Source organism: Cyprinus carpio, chromosome A21 (genome assembly GCF_018340385.1).
Source record: "Cyprinus carpio isolate SPL01 chromosome A21, ASM1834038v1, whole genome shotgun sequence".
Classification (NCBI taxonomy): domain Eukaryota; kingdom Metazoa; phylum Chordata; class Actinopteri; order Cypriniformes; family Cyprinidae; genus Cyprinus; species Cyprinus carpio.
This window is the reverse complement of record NC_056592.1, coordinates 19,770,037-19,791,463: the sequence shown is the minus strand read 5'-3', so window position 1 is coordinate 19,791,463 and position 21,427 is coordinate 19,770,037. Positions and strand designations below refer to the sequence as shown.

The 21,427-nt window shown below is 39.1% G+C and overlaps 1 protein-coding gene across 4 annotated transcripts in view; it reads left to right on the top strand.

The window, feature by feature from the left end:
- The window catches only part of gabrg2 (gamma-aminobutyric acid type A receptor subunit gamma2), a 62,363-nt gene that overhangs the window by 21,170 nt on the left and 19,766 nt on the right, over positions 1–21,427 (top strand). For all 4 annotated transcript variants that reach the window (XM_042711217.1, XM_042711216.1, XM_042711215.1 and 1 more), the window contains exon 6: positions 16,648–16,785. In XM_042711217.1, the coding sequence (XP_042567151.1) occupies positions 16,648–16,785 (138 nt within the window). The remainder of the gene's footprint in view (positions 1–16,647; positions 16,786–21,427) is intronic.

Sequence of the window (21,427 nt, the reverse complement as noted above, 5' to 3'; positions counted from 1 at the left end):
GCAACCATGCCTGAATACTGCCAGCCCTCTTCAATTAAATCAACACTTAAATAAAACTTTTTCAGCAGCATAAAGTTGACTTACCCAGTAACACACTATGCTAGTTACAGCAAATTCCAGAAATTATGAGTAAAACAGTAATAGAAACACATCAGTCTGGACAGGGTTATACAGCTATTTCAAAGGCTCTTGCACTCCAGAGAAGCACAGCCATTATCTCCAAATAAAAAAAGTAGTAGTAGAAACCTTTGCAGAAGTGGTTGACCTTCCAAAACTCCTCCAAGAGTACTCAGGAAGTCACAAAAGTCCCAAGGACAACATTGGAGAAACAGATTCAGTCTGTCAGTTGAAGCTCAAGTGCATCTGGATTATTCAGCACGACAATGATCCAAAGCACAGGAGTAAGTCCACCTCTGAATGGCCAAAAAAAAAAAAAAACAATTTAAACTTTTGAAGTGGCCTAGTCAAAGTCCTGACTTAAACCTAATTGAGATGCTGTGGCGGGACCTTAAATTGACAGTTCATGCTCAAAAACCGTTTGGCTGAACTAAAGTCGTTCTGCAAAATGAGTGGGCCAAAAAGCACTGTGAAAAACATATGGCACCAGGGACGTGCACAGGGGGGTTGCTCAGGTTGCCCGGGCAACTGCCCATATGCCCTTCTCGACTCACGTTGCCCTTCCGAGGTGGAAAAAAAATAAATAAAAATAATCGTACAATGGATGCAGAATTTCACGTAGGCCTAGATAAAATAAATAAATAAATAAATAAAAAAAAATCGCAAAGCCTCATTCACTTCCATATTCGGGCACCCGTCCGAAAGTGAAAGTCGGTAGGGGAAGGGCAAACTCTCTTTACGTGGCTGCAGCGCTGCACGCGCCCGGCACCTGAGCTGAGCCTGCATGAGCGGCCCTAGAAGGAGATTGTCGCGGTTGTCGGGTGAGACGACTCAACGTTGTAGGAAAAGTAATAGTAAGGTTATAATCGTTAACGAAAAACGAACGAAAAACGAAAACTAGTTGGGAAAAAAATTGTGTGAACTGAAATAAAATAAAAACGAGGCATTACAAAAAAACGATAACTAACCAAAAATGTAATGTGTGTTTTGGCAAAACTAACTAAATAAAATAAAATTATAGATTAAATGTCCTTAGTTTTTCGTCTTTGTCAATGTCTTTTCATAGAGCAAACGTTCAGCTGCATTTCATTTCCCTGCGTCTCTCACTCACGCGTCTCTCTCACATAACGTTTTACTCGCGCGGCGCGCACAGCCCTCCCCTCCGTGCACACCGCGTCTCCATGAGAACGAGTGTGTGGAAGCAAGTTCGCGAAAGGTTTGGTATCTCGTGAAAACCATTACACAATCACACATTAAAAAGTGGTATAAAAATATTTTTTAATTCTGAATATAATTTTGTCAGTGTGTTAATGTCGACCCGAGAAGCGATTGCTACTTTAGAAAGTTAACTAGACGCAAGTTTGAGGTAAAATGCACTTGGTTTGTCGATGTCAAAAAACTATTTAAGCTGTGATTCAAGTAAGGAATAATTGACTACGGGCCGTTGAATTATTAGAAAAATAATGCACACCTGAGGTGGTGATTCGGTCACGACTCGAAGCGGAGTCAATTATTCCGCTTATACCACGGTTACCACACCTCAAGACATCGATCAGATGATATATATTTAAAGGGATTCGTTCGGTTTTTTGTACTTAATCGCTATTGTGGGTAGGACTATTTCTTCCGCATCTCATCCAACGCTTCTTTTGGCTGGTTTCACAATGTCATTTTAAAGCTGGTAATGGAGGCTTGAGCTGTTTGATAGTATTATAATGCAGTTATTAATGAAGTTATTAGAAAGAGAGCGAGAGAGACAGAGACACACACACACACACACAGAGAGAGAGAGAGAGAGAGAGAGAGAGAGAGAGAGAGAGAGAGAGAGAGAGAGCTTGTGTGAATTAGACTGCAGCAGCGTCTCTAAACAGCGCTGTTATTACCACTCGCTAGTGAGAAAACTGTCATGTGTACTTTTTGGAAAATCGTCTCTGTCATGCAGGGCGGACCTTACCCATTAGGCATAGGTAGGCGACTGCATTGGGCCCCCAAAAGCCAAGGGCCCCCTAAAATGGTTTTCATATAGGAGATGAGCATTAAGCGCGAACACGCGAACGGTTGCTGTTTACGGTGTTTATTACCACGACAACCGTCTGTGTATCCAAGTTAAACGTGCTTCTTGTGTATCCTGCTTGTAGCAAATGAAAATATTATGCATTTAAAGCTGACCTGCAGCACGAGCGCGAGGTCTCTCTTTCCCAGCGCACAGCGCGCACACCTTCCTTCTCTCTGCGTCTGCTCTGTTCATCACGAGCAGCTGAAAGGAGCTGCGCTTTCAGTTCAAACACAGATATGTTGCTTCTCTAATTTTACATGCAAGTATAGCCGAAATCACAGTACAGCTGTTGTCTTTATCTTGTCGGCAGCCTGCTTGATTTTATCAGAGGACGGCACGATTATAAATCAGGATTTTTGTGCAGATTAACATCTTGGAAGAGAGAGCTGGTTAGTCTTAATGGGTCGCGTTTCAGTCACTATTTCATATTCATCCCGTTGTCTGACAACAGAAAGTCAAATATATCAATGAAAAAAGTTTTAAGAATTTAGCTGCATCAAAATACAGTATGTGGCACAGAGAGGCAAACAAATGTATAATAAATAATACATTTATTTTGCATGTTCAGAAGAAGTGAGCTGCCTGTCTTTGCGAAAATGCAAACAGGTTTGTGTAAGTAAATTGCTCGGTGGAAAGAAAGAGAAAGTAATATAAACCTAGTATTTCTATGTTTTTTTTTTTTTTTTGTTCATGTGTCTAAAAGACATGAACACTGTTCTTTGAGAAACATCTATGACCTGTGAAACATGTCTACTCTTCATGCTCTGTTAACTATGGTTTCACTAATAATAAACATATATTACATAAAGCATTCATATTTGTCCATGCCCATGTTGATTAGAATAAAAACTTGAAGGTCCGGTATCACAAATGGGGCTTAATTTAAGACAGGGCAAGGCCTTGGTTAAATTAAGATATTTAAATCAACTTTTACAAAAATGCCTTAGAAGAAAAATGTTACAGGTGTGCATCTTGACAAAGAACAATGATTTTTAAGATATGTCAGAGCAAGATATATTCAGTTGAGACAGCTCAAACATGCATTTTAGTGTCTGTGAAACCATGGGGGAAAGTATTAATTTAAGGTACATTTAGAACAGATAAAAATGTGCGATTAAGTTGCGATTATTCACGAGTTAACTCATGACAATCATGCGATTAATCGTGATTATATATTTTAATTGACTGACAGCCCTAAGTTAAAAATACTAAAATAAAATGTAGGCTTACGCTGGTAAACTCATCAGTGGACTTTTCCTCGTCAATATAGGCTATATATTTTTTTCACACTTTTCTCACTTCTCACTAATTCAAGTTTTTATATGATTGAATCTTTGAAGGGAACTGATTGTCTTCAAAAAAGTTTTGATTGCATTTTCATTGTACCTGATAAAGTATCATTTATGAGCTGAGCTGATTTGTTTACAGCCGTTACCGGGGAATCCACTATATTTCTGACTTCCAAAAGCAACTCCTACTGCAGAGAATGAAAGTGCATTTTCAATAATCCAGTGTGCAGCTTTTGTTCAGATTTTGTTCAATTCACCCACATAAATCCATTTTTAAATAATATAATAATTTATACTTCCCACTCATCCCTTTTCTTAAAAAAAATGGTTTTAAAGGTTCAGTTGTGAGTTTTATCATTTTATTATTTATTTAGTTTTTTGTTAAAACTTGTATCTCAATGGTAAATCAATTGCTATTTCATGGTCTACAACATGAAATAATAAAAGTGTCTGCTAAATGAATAAATGTAAATGTAAATGTAAATGAAAGAATCCCATTATAACATGTAAATAAAACATGTACAAACATTGGAAACAACAATGTGGCACCAATGTGCAGCTGCAAGCATCACAACAAAAAAGGAACCTCAAGGTTGATCTAGGTAAATGTGTGCAAATGTATTAGGGGCCCCATTTCTATATTGCCCTGGGACCCCCAATTCACTAAAAATCCGCCCCTGCTGTCATGTTGTGTTTTTGTTAGTCCTGTAATTTCCTTTATTACAATTTTACTATGCGAAGTGATATGGAACTGTAATGCGGTCAAGAGACCTGCCTGGAACTACGTTCGCCATGCTTTTCCCAGAAAATAATGTCACGCCTCAGAACGTTCGTCAGCCAATCAGATTCAAGCATTCAACGGCCCCGTAGTATAAATATTAAATAATGTTATGTCATTTTTTTTACTCTTACACTGAATGTTTTGCTCCTTCATTCCAGATGAGTAGGCTATTGTATAGGGTAAATTTATATAGGGTGTGAAAATTGTACAGCTGTGGAATTTGTATAGGGTGTGAATTCTGTAAAAAAAAATTATTGCTTGACTAAAGTAAAGCCCTCTCTCTCTTTCTCACCCATGCACACTCACTCATGCACACACCCACGGCACACACACACACACTAAAAAAAATATGCTGTATTTAAAGTTTTCTTTTTATTTGTTATTTGTCATGTTCTTTTCTCAGATTAAGCTCCCTGACCAATCTGACAGAAATGTCTTGTTGTGGCTCAAAATGGGTTTGAACACATGCGGTTCATGTCATGTCTTCTTAGTCTGTTGGCTCTTTAGGTTTTTTAACTGGCACCACGTCACTTACACATTTTGCACTTACTGCGGAGTGTTGAGACTGTTTACATAATAGTTGCCCATATGTACATTTTTATGTACTGATTTTATTTTGAATGAATATTTTCTAAAATTGTATGATGTTTTTTGTTGAGTTATTATTACACAATACTTTTTCTGACCTTTTTTGAATCTTGCCCTGACAAATAACCCAAAATTACAAAAAAAGACTAAAACAATAAAGACCCTGTTATTCTCAGTCCTTCATATAGCCGTGAGTTTTTTTTTTGGGGGGGGGGTTGAGTGCCCTTTTTTTAGGTCAGAGCAACTGCCCCTCAAAATTCCTGTGCACGTCCCTGTATGGCACTGTGAAAACAAAAGCATTTGGTTGCATTTATTGCTGCTAAAGGTGGCACAACCAGATTTTAAGTTTAAGGGGGCAATTAGTTTTTCACATGTGTGATCAAACTGCTTAAAAAATGTATGTGTTTAACCATGTTGCCTTTGTATTACGTTTGTATTTCATTTGATACTCTTAAATATTTAGTATTGAGTATACACAAAACAGAAGTGAGGATGGGGCAAAAACATGGTGTGCGTATATATATATATATATATATGTATATGTATGTATAAAGAAAGTATTGTATATATATATATATATATGTATATGTATGTATAAAGTGAGTGAAGTGACATACAGCCAAGTATGGCGACTCATACTCAGAATTTGTGCTCTGCATTAAACCCATCCAAAGTGCACACACACAGCAGTGAACACACACCCAGAGCAGTATATATATATAGATAGATAGATAGATAGATAGATAGATAGATAGATAGATAGATAGATAGATAGATAGATAGATAGATAGATAGATAGATAGATAGATAGATAGATAGATACATAGATAGATAGATAGATAGATAGATAGATAGATAGATAGATAGATAGATAGATAGATAGATAGATAGATTCACACACCTAGCCTCCGCTACACTTTTCAGTGAAGTGGTACGGAGCACTACTGCCTCTGGGTACCAGGTTGCATAGTCTGCCAACACAAGTGCAAAGTGATGTCCCTGTGCTGACTGTCCATACAAATGCACTTGAATGTGACCTCGTTCAAAGGGAAAGGACACAATGGCACTTTTGGGGTAATGACGCTTTTTTGTGTTCACAGCACAGTGCACACCATCTGTGAATGTTAATGCTGATTATATTTGCAAAACAGGGATGCGTGAGGGGTCAGCCAGCCTGAAGGGCTTGCCCATCTATTACTTGGACCTGTTCAAATACATGTTTTAACATTTTATCAGGAGATTGAGGCAAGGGAATCCACCAGCACAGGAAGGATTAGCCCCGCCCCCATTGCTGAGACCCCATCCCTTGGAATAATCCCCGGTCCTTGCTCACCCTTCCCAGCCTAAACTGCACCCTCATTTTCTGTCCCCCATTCACACACGTTCCCTAATAATTGCGAAAAACAGTAGACAATTCATCCCCAGACTCAACAAGGGCTTGAAGTGAGGATTGGACCCCAAAGTTGAATCATGGTGGTCACTTGGGGTTAGTACACCACATCCATTTGCATGCCCGCACTTTCCGGTGTTTAGTACTGCCTGGCAGTTTGCACTTTTATAATGGGGCATTGGTCGTTGCTTCACAATCACCCTGCAACGTTCATGCATGGCTGTGCACTTCTTATGCATGCACACAGAAAAAATAAAAAGCATGTGCACAGGGCAGATGCAAAAAATAAAAATAAATAAAAAATTGCAAAAATGTGCATTTTTTAAATATTTTATATTATATTATATTATTATATTTGGTTTAATGCTGTCTACATAACCCCTAAGCACCCCCTGTAGTCCAAAACATATTTATACTGAAACTAGGGCTGTCTAGCGATTTAAATGTTTAACTGAATCAGTTACATGATGTGCTGATCAATTAACTGCACATAAATTTGGCCTGAGAAATTACCCCCCAAAAGATAAAATAGTTATTGTGTTAAATGATTAAACCATTGAATAGATGTTTTTAAAAAAATAGCTTTATAAAGAAATATTTTGATTCAACATAGAATTTATTACACATAACTTATAATATTACAATGTGGGCGTATTTTTGATTTCAGAAGCTGCATCTGAAGTGGCATTTAGGTATATTTACAGACTCTTCGAAGGTGACATGAATGCATTTACACTGTAATTAGAAATGCATAAATAGTCATGTTTTATTAATGAGTTTTGAGTAAGTTTTAAATATTAAAATACAAACTGATTTCAATCATTCAGCTTTGTGTGGAAGTGTTTTTACACGCAAAACTGAGAAGAAGAAAAAACAGACAATACTGACAATATCATAGTGTCTGAAATGTAACACAATATTAACTTCTTATTTACTGAACGGTTGTATAAAATCAATACAGGGGAAGAGACAGGTAAACACTGAAATAATTTAAAGAGCATTTGGCAATTGGCCGTGATTCTGTATCTTCTTATATTAGGGCAGTGTGATTATGGTTGAGATATCTTTTAAGATCACTTCTGGCGTTCTTGCAATTAAGGGAGGTATTCTTTAACCCACCTTTTCCATCTGCATCTTGCATAAATCTCATCTTTATTAAATGACACAGGAAGCATTATAGTTTTTGTAGTTTAGCAGGTGCTTTGGTGTTATTTGTCATTGGAGTGATCAGACAACGTAGTTACAAGTCTATCGTTTGGCATTGCTTCAGTTTCACAAAAAGCAGTTTGAAGTTCTAGTAGCCTACTTGTTGTTTTAATACTGCTGTTTCAATGCTTTATCGGTACTTTTGTTTCCAGACCTTTATTTTATTCTTGAATCCTCTGCTTTAAGCCTTAAATTTCTTTTTGAAAGGCTCAACATGTCACCAAAAATAGGATCTGTTGATGTGTTGACTTCAAATCAAATGCAATTAATTGCCATCTGTCTTTAAATGGTGATTTTGATGCCAGCAATGTCTGGTCTTATTACATTCATTTCGTCTATGTACTTGATGTGCTGTGATCGCTTTTAACCTTATAGTCTTTTCCATATTGCCAGCAGTGATTTTCATATCATGCTGCTGAGCTAAATCAGAGGTTTGCAGTTACATGATTTACATGATTTGCATCTAAAAATACTGAATATCACAAAAAAATTAATATCACTGAAAAACTACAGTATATATTTGCAAAATCATGTAGCCAACACGTGACCTGCAATGCTCCTCACAATCCCCCTATATATATATATATATAGTATTTGAATGTCAGAAATGTGTGATTAGAAAACATCATCATAAAATGTCACCAAGCTTTTCATCGTCAACCGTGCAAAAGTTTAATCTAAAGTAGGTACTACAAATAGTCATAAAAGTAGACAGTGTATTTACTAAATGCTGACAAAACTGTTCACAAATTCTTAGCAAAGAAAGTACAGTCAGGTTGTTGGTGTACTTAGAAGAGCATAGTGATCATTACATACACAAGTTAGCTTTAATGATACACCAGGGAAATTACACAATGCATGTATTTTCTGGATGTTAGCTACCCAATAGTAAAAAAAAAGCATATTTGACAGCGTAAGACCCCCGTCTTTGTTTGGTTCTTTGAAGAGTTATCTTCGGTACACATGGTTGTTTACTAAACCACATATACAAAGTTAAGTCAAATCACCTTTATTGTATAGTGCTTTATACAATACTGGTTGTGTCAAAGCAGATTTACAGTGTTAAACAGGGAAATAGTTTCTCAATAACTCAACAATAAGACAACAAACACCAACTAATCAACCCAAAGGTGACATTATAAGTCATCATCCAGTTCAGCTCTCTTCCAGTAGTGTCTGTGCAATCAGTCAAAGATATAATGACATCAAAAAACTTGAAAATGGGAAGGGTCTGAAATAAAAATGAGATTTGTGTGTTGTAACTGATTCAGTCCTGCCTACTAACATTTGTGGAAGATTGCTCCAGCACTGAAGGCCTACTTTAATGGGGTTCATTAATTTAGTAAGATTGTCTTTTGTGTAGTGATTTGAATGAGTGTGAGATGTGAGCCCCTAAATAATGAAAACCTGTGGGAGACGTGTGGAAGGATCAGCAAAAGGTGTTTATTAAAAGTTGTTTATGGAGCAGCACTCACTGCAATGAACTTTGACAGTCATTCATGACATTGTTTGGTGTTTTTGCACTTACTTCAGTTGATACATTTCAAGTTCAAATTTCAAAAGCTTTCCTTCTGGATTATTCTCCTTTGTCATGTGTTTATGCTGCACCAGCACGTTACAATATGAAGTAAAGACAGACATAAAATCTTATTAATGGCTCCTACAATGACCATTTACCTACAATATTAGTCAAACATTTTAATACTTGAAAAATGTCCTTCAACTGGTGTTTTTATTTTATTTATCACAAATCAAAATTGTGACAATTATCTGAAGCGCTTATAAATTCACCGCATCACCAGCGCCTCAAAAGGATGTGTACGCACCATCAGTCCTCAGAAACCTTGATTTTATCTTTGACTTGGCTCTTAAACTTGATAAACAGATTAATTACACTTTTAAGAATAGTTTTTACCAGCTAAGAATGATTTCGAAATTACAAAGCTTCTCATCTTCCCAGCCACCCCATCAGTACAGCACCAGTTTACCATCTAACTGTGCTCATCAATAATCCCATCATGTAATATAGCTTCACAACCAGGCTCTTGTCATTTCTAGGCTGGAGAGTTGCAATGCTCTTCTGGCTGGACTTGCATCATATGCAGTCAGCCCTCTGCAATTGATTCAGAATGCAGCGGCACGTCTTGTTTTCAATGAGCCCAAGAGAGCCCATGTCACACCACTTCTCATCTCACACCAACACCTCCAAGCCACCTCACAAACCAATTTCAAGAAAATGATCCTCACCTACAGAACAGCCACGGGCTCCACACCCTCCTACCTCTGCTCTCTCTCCCTCCAGAAGCCTGCGGTCACTAGACGAGTGGCGGCTCAGAGAGGCATAAAAATCACTCTCAAGGATGTTTTCTTTCACTGCACCCAGTTGGCTGAATGATCTAACTAACTCCATCTGGACAGCTGAATCCCTCACAATCTTTAAGAAACAACTGAAAATAAGACAAATTCTATGCCTTCAGTTTATCTATTTAATTACTATCCTTTAGCCCTTCCTGTCCTAGCTTTTACTATAATGAACAAAGACTGAAACCTTGTATAACAGGCATGTCTCGTGTTTATTGCCATCTCCATCGCTTGTTGTTTTCATCAACTCTAGGTTGCTTTGGATAAAAGTGTATGCCATTTAGATCATGCTTATGCATGTATTACTGTAGCCATTTCTGTGCATTGCCTGGATTACTGTAGCCTTTATTATGGAATCTGTCAGCGATAAATATCTTGTTTGCATCTTTGTGCCAATTGCTGCTGCAAGGATACTGAGTAGCACCAAAAAATGATGTGTCAGGTGATAGATAAACCAAAGGTGACGAGTTTGATTCTCAGTAGTGGCAGGAAATGTAGGTGGGGGAAGCGAATGAACAGTGCTCTCTTCCACCTTCAGTACCCATGACTGAGTAGCCCTTGAGCAAGACACCTAACCCACAATTGCTCCCCTGGTGCTGCAGCAAATAATGGCTGCCCACTGCTCAAGGTTTGTGTCCACAGCATGTGTGTGTGTGTTTACTACCATACTTGGTCTACATGTCATGCAACTTTTTTTAAATGGATTGTTGATACAGGAAGTAGGAGGCAGGAACTCAAGGCCTTTGAGGTCTTGAACCATGAGTCAAGTCAACATCCAGATAATAAAATCTGATAAAAGAGTGCCCAACCTGCCACCACTCAAATATCCTCCAAAGATGCACCCTTAGATAATGCCTGAGAAGAAGCAACACCTCTATTAGAGTGAGTTCGAATGCCAAGAGGCGAAGATAACCCACGTGTCTCATAAACCAGTTGCATCTGTCACCCAATCCAGCATCCTTTTAAGTGTCAGAATTCTCACTAAAGCCAGCCTGGTCTCATTGTTTATATGTAAGTGTTAGCAAGGCCAACAACAGAACTCTTTTAAGTGTCAGAATTCTCACTAAAGCCAGCCTGGTCTCATTGTTTATATGTAAGTGTTAGTTCATAACGTTTACAAGCACAATGCTCAAATGTACAATTTGAATGCATTTCAACATTAAAAACATAAAATTGCTATGTATTTACAGCTAAAAAATGTAAAATATTTACAAATCTTTTATATCATTAAGATATTTGTGTCAGTACATTTTTCTGATTTTATCAGTACGCGATTTAGATTTTTAGACCCCTTAACCTACACCCGAACCTAAACCTACCCATTTTATAGTGATTATATAAAAAGATATAAAACGCAATTGACCGAAATATGTAGGTAAATGACCATTTTAGTAACAATATAGCATTAAAAAGATATTTCGCATAGTCGTTAATCATGTCGCTGATCTGCTTATACTTAATGAGTATTGGTGACCACAACGAGCACCGATTTGTTCACAATCTGGGGATGTTGTCCCAGACCAGTCCAGCCAAAAGTTGTGTAGTGACAGTTTGCCTTATTCTGCACACCTGTGTGTTGTAATTGTGCAGAGCAAGTACAATCAGAGCGGAAAATAAATGGCTTGCAATCAGCTGTCTCCTCTTGGGAGACTGTTTGTGAGCAGCAGTAAGCTGTCTTAATGTGACACACATAGTTGTGTGGTTCACTCTGCTCTGCATAATATTAAATTAATATAAAAAAAAAATCTAATACTGACGTGCATTGTGTTGTCTATCGCTGCAGAGGGTGCTAAAACAATCACACTCTGGTTTGGACCACAGCAAATGTGTCCAGTTTGAAAGCCTCCTTAGACTACGGACATACTGTCCATCCTGATGCCCACATGACAGTTTTAAATGTCAGGAAATTAATTTCCTTGTTAAGGAAAAGTTCCTTTCTCCAACAGAGAATAAATTTCCTTCCATGAGCTGGGAGATTCCTGTGCTCCGAGGAGCATCGTTAAAACAGGCAGATGTGCTTCAGAGGTCTGACACAGTTCTTCAATTTAGCCTGTCACAAAATGGGAGATGTTCAGCCTGACTCAATATGAGGGGCCCAAAATGCACCATGGGGGCATATCATGCTGGAACATTTTAGTCATGTAAACTGAAGCACAGCTCCTAAGCTCTGATGGTGTTGTTGCAGAGTTGAATTGTTGTCATCCAAAATGAAGCACTGACAGAGTAGAATCAGTACACTCTAAAAACTGCTAGGTTGTTTCAACCCAACTTTGGGTCAAATATGGACAAACCCAACTTTTGGGTTAAAATTTTTAATTAAAAATTTAACCCAACAGCTGGGTTAATCCATATTTGACCCAAAGTTGGGTTGAGACAACCCAGCATTTTTTAGAGTGCAATGGAGCAACCAAATGCATGAACCAAATGTTTAGTAGCCCAAAGCAAGTAAAGGCAATGCCTCCTGGTCTCCTCAGAGTTTGAAGCGACAGTAGACCAAAATATATACAAGACAAACAAAACTGCATTACAAGCTTCCAAGAGAAATCCATCTATGTGAGCACCCTGACAAACAAAAAGCTTTTGCAGAAGCAGGGTGACAGGCATTGGCCATCCTTTTTTCAAAAAGAAGACATGTCTTGAGCCTAGCACTGATAGCAGTGTGAGCAGTTGGACAATCAATAAAGCATGGCTTCCACATGGTAAAAATCAAACCACTTAATGTTTGTTCTCATAATAAGCAAGAGCACAAAAGCACACACTGATGAAACAGCATTGTGTTCCACAGTAAGGGAAGATAGAGTCCACTTTAAGTGAGTCGCTAAAACACAGTAAAACTCTGAAGATAGTCGGCACCGATAGCCTCATGGCAACACTCCGACATATAGAGCCATTGCGCTACGAGTGTCCCGAGTTCATAGCATGGGCAGATAAACCGTCTTCCAGAAAAAGGTACTTTTGAGAGACTGGTGACACGGAACCTTGGAGGGCGGTACTAGCACCATCAGCCAATGAACTGACATAATTCTTAATGGGCTTCAGACAGTCAGTGCACCTGGAGGGTGTTTCCATGGTGTCAGCTAATGACACAGAGTCAAGTGAACCTAGTTAAGGGAATCAACGCTGATGGGGTGACGTCATAGGAACTGTGCAGGCATCAACAATATTTTCAGCCCTTTTCAGTTGCTAGAGGGCTTAAAGGTATAGCTCACCCAAAAATATGCTGTTAATTTACTCACCCTCAGGCCATCCAAGATATAGGTGACTTTTTTTCTCAGTAAAGTGAAAAAAACAAGCAGTAAAGACAAAAAAAACGACACAAACTCAGAATTTGTGCTCTGCTTTTAACCCATCCAAAGTGCACACACACAGCAGTGAACACACACACACCGGAACACGGAATGAGCCATTTATGCTGCGGCGCCCGGGGAGCAGTTGGGGGTTTGGTGCCTTGCTCAAGGGCACCTCAGTCGTGGTATTGCCGGCCCAAGACTCAAACCCACAACCTTAGCGTTAGGAGTCAAACTCACTAAACACTAGGCCACGACTTCCCCAGCAGTACAGTAGTAGTGCAGTAAAGAAGATTTTTAGCTGAACCCAATGGTCCTTGGTGATTCATAAAATCCAAGTCAATGGCTACCATCAATTTGAGAGTCAAAAAAGCATATCAGGCAAGACAAAATCAATAATGTGGCTCCTGACGATATATACTGAGGTCTTATGAAGCTAAATTATCGGTCTGTGTAAGAAACTGAACATCATAACCTGTTATGCATAGGAAACACTCAGGAGTGATTAGTCTGGTTTGTAAATAAATCATTCTTTTTAAACGGTTCTTTTTAGTGGACTGGATAAACTAGATGAACCAGTTGACCAGATCGGACTCAACCATGTGAAACATTTCACAGCTAAAGCAGCACAGATCTACAAGTTATACTCAACAACAAGATATACTCAATCTAAACTCCCTTTAGATTTTCATAATATCTAATATTTCATAGGAATAATGAAATAATAATAATTATTTTCCTATTCAGTTGTTGTATCTCCCAAAATGCGTAATAAACATACTTTTAGTCCTGGTGTCCTCTGCATTGAACATTGAAATTGATGTCCTGTTTCGTAACAGAAAGTCATATTTTGATTTGAAACCCCATAACATTTTCCTGAGATGTTGTTTATGACAAACAGACGCCCGTCTCTCAGTCAGCTCTACCAACAACCACAAATATACCAGCAATCTCCACGGTCTGTCAGATAATAACCAGTGTTATTCTTCCATTCTCCATTGGTCAGTGTCCCTTTCTCCCTGGATCTTTATCTCGTCTCGATCTTCTAAAATCTACGTGCAAAAATAAGAGATATTGTTCTTTTTCATTGCACAGTTGATTTAAAGGAGTATGTGGTGAGACTCACCTTTCTGGACTGTCTATGCCATTCTTCATCTGTTCTGGTTACTGTTATATATATTTACTCAGCACTAATGAGCACTAGCAGTTAAAAGTACAAAATGAGCATTCTCCTCACCCCATAGATCCAGCAGACCTGATTCTCTCTCGCTTTCAAGATGGTCGCCCGATTTTTGGATGGTGTGGATGATCACCTTTATCTACAAGTTCCAGCAGCTGCAACAATATGTTCTTTGAATATATATTGATTATGTTCTATTGGGGATCATCTTATACAGTAGAGGAATCACTTCCTGAGTCTGCTCCAGTGAGTAATGCTCCTGAGACTTTTACAATGAGAGAAATTCCTCAGTCTGTCTCAGTGAGTGAAATTCCCGAGTCTGCAAGCAAATCCTCCACATCCTTGAACATCTGGACCATGTCACCCACTCCAGTGTTCGCACCAGTCCATGAACCCATTCCATCTGTCCCAGTGAAGCCTGCTTCAGAGTCTACACCAATCATGAAGCCTGTTCCAGCCCTGAAGTTCAATTATAATTCCATATCTGTTCCAGAATCTGCTTATACCTACGAGCCTGCTCCAGAGTTTGGGCCAAATCTGGAGACTATTAAAACCACAGAACTTCTTTTCACCACTGCCCAAAGGAGGAGGCATAGGAAGAAAAAATGGCCCTCTGCAATCCAGCCTCTGACCACAACCCAGTGTCTGTTCCGATCCCTGAAAAAAAGCCTAGAGTTGGCTCCTGCCCCTGACCATAGTCTAGTGATGACTCCAGCCCCTAAGCACTGTTCAGAGATGGCTACTATCCTTGAATTCAGTTCCATCCCAGAGTTCAGTCATGAATCTGCTCCAGCCCAAGAATTCTGTAATGTGTCTACTCCAATCTCAGAGTTCTATATGTCCAGATATGACCAGGGAGGTCATTTCCCAGTCTTCTGTTTGCCCAAATACGACCATGGAGGTTGTCTCAGAGTCTTCTATACATACTGAAATGTACATGGAGGTTGTTTCCAAGTCTTCGGTCTGTCCAGATAAAACTAAGAAGGTCGTTCACGAAGTTCCTGTTTGCCATTATGTAGCCTCGGAGGCCTCTCCGTGTTCCCTCAGCTTTTCTCTGTCTGCCCTCAAAAAACGTATATCTCAGCCGGCCCTACAGATGCCCATCTCTCAGTCAGCTCTACGGTCTGCCTCAAGCCAGCCGACACTTCAGTCGGTCTCAAGCCAGACGGCAGTCCAGACAGTCTTCAGTTCCACCATGGGGACCTCCTGCCCTGCCAGCTCCACCATGGCCTCCTGAACTAACTGCTCCATAATGGTTCCCTGGATTACCGGTGCCATCCTGTAGATTCTATCACCTAGCTCCAGGATGTCTGCCCTAGCTAGATTCTGATATGCGTGATGTCGTGCCTTCCGGAAGGGGGGAGTACTGTCAGGATCACCAGGATCACCAGTCACTTGCCTGTCACCTCACCACCTCTGCACACTACATCTCCCACAATCCTCATTGGCCAGCACCTGCACTCAATCCACAATTAGAACACCTGTTTGTCTTTACCCTCATCAACTGCTCTATACAGTATAAGTCATCACCGCACACACTGACATTATCTGGTCTCATCTAGAGGAGACCAGACAATGTCAGGACTTCATGGACTGCTATGTTTTACTTAGCTGAGTTTACTTACCAGTGTTATTCTTACGTTCTCCATTCATCAGTGTCCCTTCCTCCCTGGATCTTCATCTCCTCCCGATCTTCTAATATCCACCTGCAAAGATAAGAGATATTGTTCATTTTTGTTGTACATTTGATTAAAAGAAGATTGTGGTGTGACTCGCCTTTCTGGACTGTCTATGCCATTCTTCGTCTGTTCCGGTTAGTGTTGTATATATTTACCCAATACTAATGAGCACTAGTGTTCAAATAAACTGATTCACTCACCTTTATTCATCTGTGCCTTTGAGTCTGTATTTCTGACACAAAGCTTCTACAATGAATGGAAAAAGGATGTACTTATTTATTGATGATTAAGGTTTCAGTTAATTTATTTTTGTCTCATTTATGTTTAGTATTTTGTCTAGTTTTTAATATGGTTTATAAAAAAATAAAACTGGACAGAAATATCCATATATTGATGTTTGAAATTATGGATTTTGTTTTATTCATTATCTTAGCTGAATTACATTTACATATACATTTATGCATTTACACACTTTATCCAAAGTGACTAATAGAGAAGAAGAGTAGCATAGAATTAGAAGAGTGACAAAAACAGTTTGTCAAAGAGCCAACAATATATGTAATAAACAATGTCAGGTTTATTAGACATAAATGCTAAGTGTTTTTTGTTTGTTTTGTTTTGTTTTCCAATAGCCACTATGCAGCTATTTGTTGTTGTTTTTGTTGTTGTTGTTGTTGTTGTTGTTTACCAATTCCAATTGTTTGTTTCTGCAGATGGTTACCCCAAGGAGGAAATTGTATACAAGTGGAAGCGCAGCTCAGTGGAGGTTGGAGACATCCGCTCCTGGCGTCTTTATCAGTTCTCCTTTGTTGGCCTGAGAAATACCACAGAGGTTGTCAGGACTGTGTCAGGTATGGTTTCAGGTTTACATCTTAAATACTGGCATGCTTTTTTTCCATAAATTTTAAAAGCAATTGCAAAAACAAGTTTAACTGGGTTTGATACTATTTGTCATTGAAGGAACTGTGTATTTTTTTTTATTTGGCCAATAAGTGTTGCAAGCGGGCCTTTTATAATACACTATGCTATGTGTCCCTGGTTGCCTGATCAAATAGCTTTCAAATCTAGTGGCTTGATGTATGTACTGTATATCTGGGCTAGGGCTGGGTGATCACTGGGCAGCTGGTGCTTATATACTTCATCAAGAACACCCTTGTCTTGGCAACTCCTGACATTTGACATGGGCTCTGATGTATCTGTAATGGTTAAACATGAGACATAATACATTTTGGGGTATATCTAATGCTTCACTGCACAGACTTCAATGCATTGGCCTGGGCCTCGTGCCTACACTCTCAGAAATAAAGGTACAAAAGCTGTCACTGGGGCTGTACTTTTTCAAAAGGTACATATTAGTACTTAAAGTGTACATATACTGTGTGTTATTCTGAGAGTGTAGGGCTGAATCACAGCTGTGGTGACACAGAGCCATATCTCACGACAGCAAGTGTGATCCCATTTACCAGCGTAGCTTAAGATTTAAGCATTGCAGGGTGGAGCAAGATCATGTACAGCAGAAAGAAGGAATGAGAAAGAGTCTATGACAAAAATAACAGGAGAGATCAGTGAGAGAGCGGTGATTGGCTTGTGGAGGCAGTCAGCAGTTTGCAGCCATCCTAATGCATCATGGGAATCACATAAAAAAGATTGTGTAATGTGTTAGTATAGAGACACAATTCCTTTTTCAGAGTAGAGCTATTCTTAGAGTGACCTGATGCTGTGGCACGCAGTCACGCTGTTGTCTGTGTGCATCGGTCTGTGTGATTTGGCTTGAGTCATGAATGCCCTGGGACACATCAACTTCCTTCTCCGTTTACAGATACCCACGGTTTGCAGATGAGACTTTGGCAGTGCTAATCTGGAGGTAGTGGTGGTGAATGAATATGCCTCTTTTTTGAGGGCATGAGCACTGGAGTCTAAAAACATATTTAGGCTCCCAGCCCTCTTGGTTGGTACAGAGTAACAGAAGGTATTAAATGCCCTTTATCATAGAGACTAATATTTTCTACTTTAGTTTCCTTTTGTCAGGCTACAACATAAAGACAAAAAGACAATTCTGGTATCTAAAAGTAGCAACACTATTCACTAGCTAGGACCACGCCACAAACAAGCTATGAAACTGTTAGTTGAACAGAGTGTTGGGGAAGAGTAGAAAGAGGACGAAGGGGTAGAGGGAATGGGATGATGGTCAGGTTGATCAGGGCATCTAGAATTGATGGCTCAGAGAGACTCAGGGTGGGGGTACCATCTCTATAATATATTTAGGCCAGACAATTACGACCCCCCGATACAACCTGAAAGAAAGCGAATGTGGGATAAAGTTGGCTGAATGGATGAGAAAGGGAGGGAAGGGTGGGTTCAAGAGAAAGAAACAAACAGTACGGTATGAGGTGGCCCAATATATGGAGGTTTCGGGAAGTCAGGTGATCTATTGGGGCGTGGCCCTGCTCCTGGACATCTGTTAACCAATTAACTCCATTCAAGTTAACTGCATTTTCAGTAGTTTGATCCTTCATCTGTTTTTAAAAAGTGTTGTGACTAAGAAAGATCAGATACTGAATTACCCCTAAACTTCAATCAACAGCTAGATGAGGTCTCAAACTCCCAGATCGACCAGCTAAAAAAAAAAAGAGTGGTTAAAACCAGGCTGAAGTAACTACACTGTATAAGAGTTCAGACCCGTAACTCAGCTCTGGCAGTGATTAGAGCCTCAAGTCTTTTTGTATATAATTCAACAAGCTGTGAACATCTGGGGATTTTCTGCCATTTTTCTCTGCATATACTTTCAATCTCTCTCAGGGTGGATGGGGACCACCAGTGGACGGACATTTTCAGGTCTCTCCGGAGATGTTTGATTGGGTTCAAATCTGGGCTCTGGCTGGGACACTCAGTATTCACAGAGTCATCCCTAATACACTCTTGCATTGTATTGGCTTGCTTAGGATCAGGTCCTGTTGGAAAGTGAACCTTCCAGCGCAGTCTGAGGTCCTGAGCACTTCGGTCTAGGTTTTCATTGAGAATTTCTGTATTTTCATTTGTTCATGACCAGTCTCCCTGTGACTGATGCTGAAAAACACCCCCACAGCAACACCCACATCCTTCACTGTTAAGATGCCATTGCACAGGTGATGAGTGGTCCCTGGTTTTCTACAGCAATTAAAACCCAAAATTGTTAGACCCATGGTGGAAAAGCCTTTTGTAGTTATAGGCCAATTTCTAATTTATCTTTTATGCCCAAAGTTTTAGAGAAAGCAATCTCTGTATGGAATATGTTTGTTTTGCGTCCAATACTGTGTTTGAAATCTCTGGGTTTCAGAAGCACCACAGTACCAGCGAGAGTCTGCTCTTATATGAGTATTCAGGGGACTCTGCCCTCAGTTGATTCAGCTGAATTAGTCTGTGTCTATGGTTTTTTTTCCCCACTAAATCAGCTTTGACATATGGGGTCCCTCAAAGCTGTTTTATTGCCCTCATTTATTTCTCTTCTATATTGATTTGTAACAAATATAGAGTGTTGTTTCATTTTTATGCTGACTAAACTCAAATTTATGTCTTAAGTAAAGTAAGAGCAATTATCTCAGCTCTTTAATCGCTTGTCTATAGGATATGAAAGCTAGGATGCCCTTAATCTTTTGGTTTAAATTTAAATGAAAGTAAGACAAAGGCAGTTGTGTTTTGACCTGTAGCTACAGCAGTTAGCATAAATCAAATGTTGGGTAGCTTGGCTACGTTAAAGAAAGAAAAAATTGTATTTGATTCTTTTTGAAATATGATAAGCAGATAAATGCAGTGGTAAACTCTATTTTTTTGCTATTAAAACTCTTAGCAAAGGTTAAAAGCTTTTTAGCCTTTTCAGAGTTTGAAAGAGTTATACATGCTTTTATCTCATCTCGTTTAGATCTGCAGTCACTGCAGATCACAGACTTATGAACACATAGGGGAGAATTAGAATTTCTAACGTGAAGATGATGATACCTCACAGACCTTTTAAGCTTCACCAGACTGCAGTCATTTTTTTTTTTTTTTTAATCAAAGACCCTCTGTATCAATCCAGTTCTCTCTCTCTCTCTCTCTCTCTCTCTCTCTCTCTCTCTCTCTCTCTCTCTCTCTCTCTCTTTCATAAAACAACTTAGATCCACTAGAGCCTCAACAAACTGACACAGGACACTGTATTTCAGATGGGCGAGACATGCAAGTATCGAGCATAGTCTAAGTCTCTTTGATACATTAAGAATTACTCACCTCTTTTCTCAAGATGTGTTAAAATTAGGACAGTGCTGATTCATTGATCTGCTGAATTGCAAATATTGCCAAAACTACATGCATTTATTCTTTACTCTGCTTAACTTTATTCTTCCTTTATTCTCCCTAATCATGCTGATTGTTGCTGCATGTCCTTAATTATTGTTGATCAATGTTAGAATATTATTATCTGTGGCCAAGAGAGTAATATATCCTACTAAGTCTATACATATTATTACTAAACATTTGTTGGACGAGTATTGGCTGGATCTCTGAGAATGATTCTGCCACTAACCCAAAACAGTTACTTGATCCAAATGCCTATAATTGATCATAATTAAATCTATACTAAGTAACTTTTGGCTGTCTAGCAGAATCATTGTCAAAACATGGTCCGCTTCTGATCGGGTGAAGTAAGTCACTCAAAGGCATGCCAGAAGTATGGCAAGGGAGGCCAGAAGTATAGCTTCCCTTCTCAGGGAGCTAAACTGTACCTACAGGTAATTAGGCTATCCCTGAGCATTCACATAAAATGACGACAACCTATTCTTAAATAACACTGGGTAAATAATTGTTTTAGTGAGAAAAATATGGGTAGTACTATACTTACAAAGACAGCTAAGTGAAAGAATATGCAAGCCATAAAACCATTCTCCCCTCTTATGTAATCAGCCTACTTGGTGCAACAGTGATTCAAAGTTTCTCACTGCAGAACTATATAACTACAGATACAAATACTATCAACCAGTGTTGGGGGTAAGGCATTACAAGTAATGCGAGTTACATAATCAGATTACTTTTTTCAAGTAACTCAAGTAACTAACACATTACTTTTTAATTTACAAGAAAATATCTGAGTTACTTTTTCAAATAAGTTATGCCAGTTCCCTTTCGAACTGACTCCGTCATTGCGTTGCATGCTATGGGGAAACTCCTGTTTACTCCAAATACTGAAGTCTGATTTGTTCATGTTCATGTAGCTGCACAGATAAATTGCGCTTCAACCCACCAAAGGGGTTGGAGTCAACTGCTATATAAGTCAGCCCTGAGTGCCATTTCATCGATCTTTCTCCTTCAGCATGAAGATCATCTCCCCACTGACTCTAAAGAAGCAAGAAGCCGAAAGGAAGAAGGTCAAACCCTGTAGGTGTAGAAAAGCCCTGGCAATGGAAGATCGCCTCTAGCAAGCACTTCCCTTGTGACTATCCAGCAAATTTAGAGTAAACCCCTGCATGACTCAGACCATTGCTT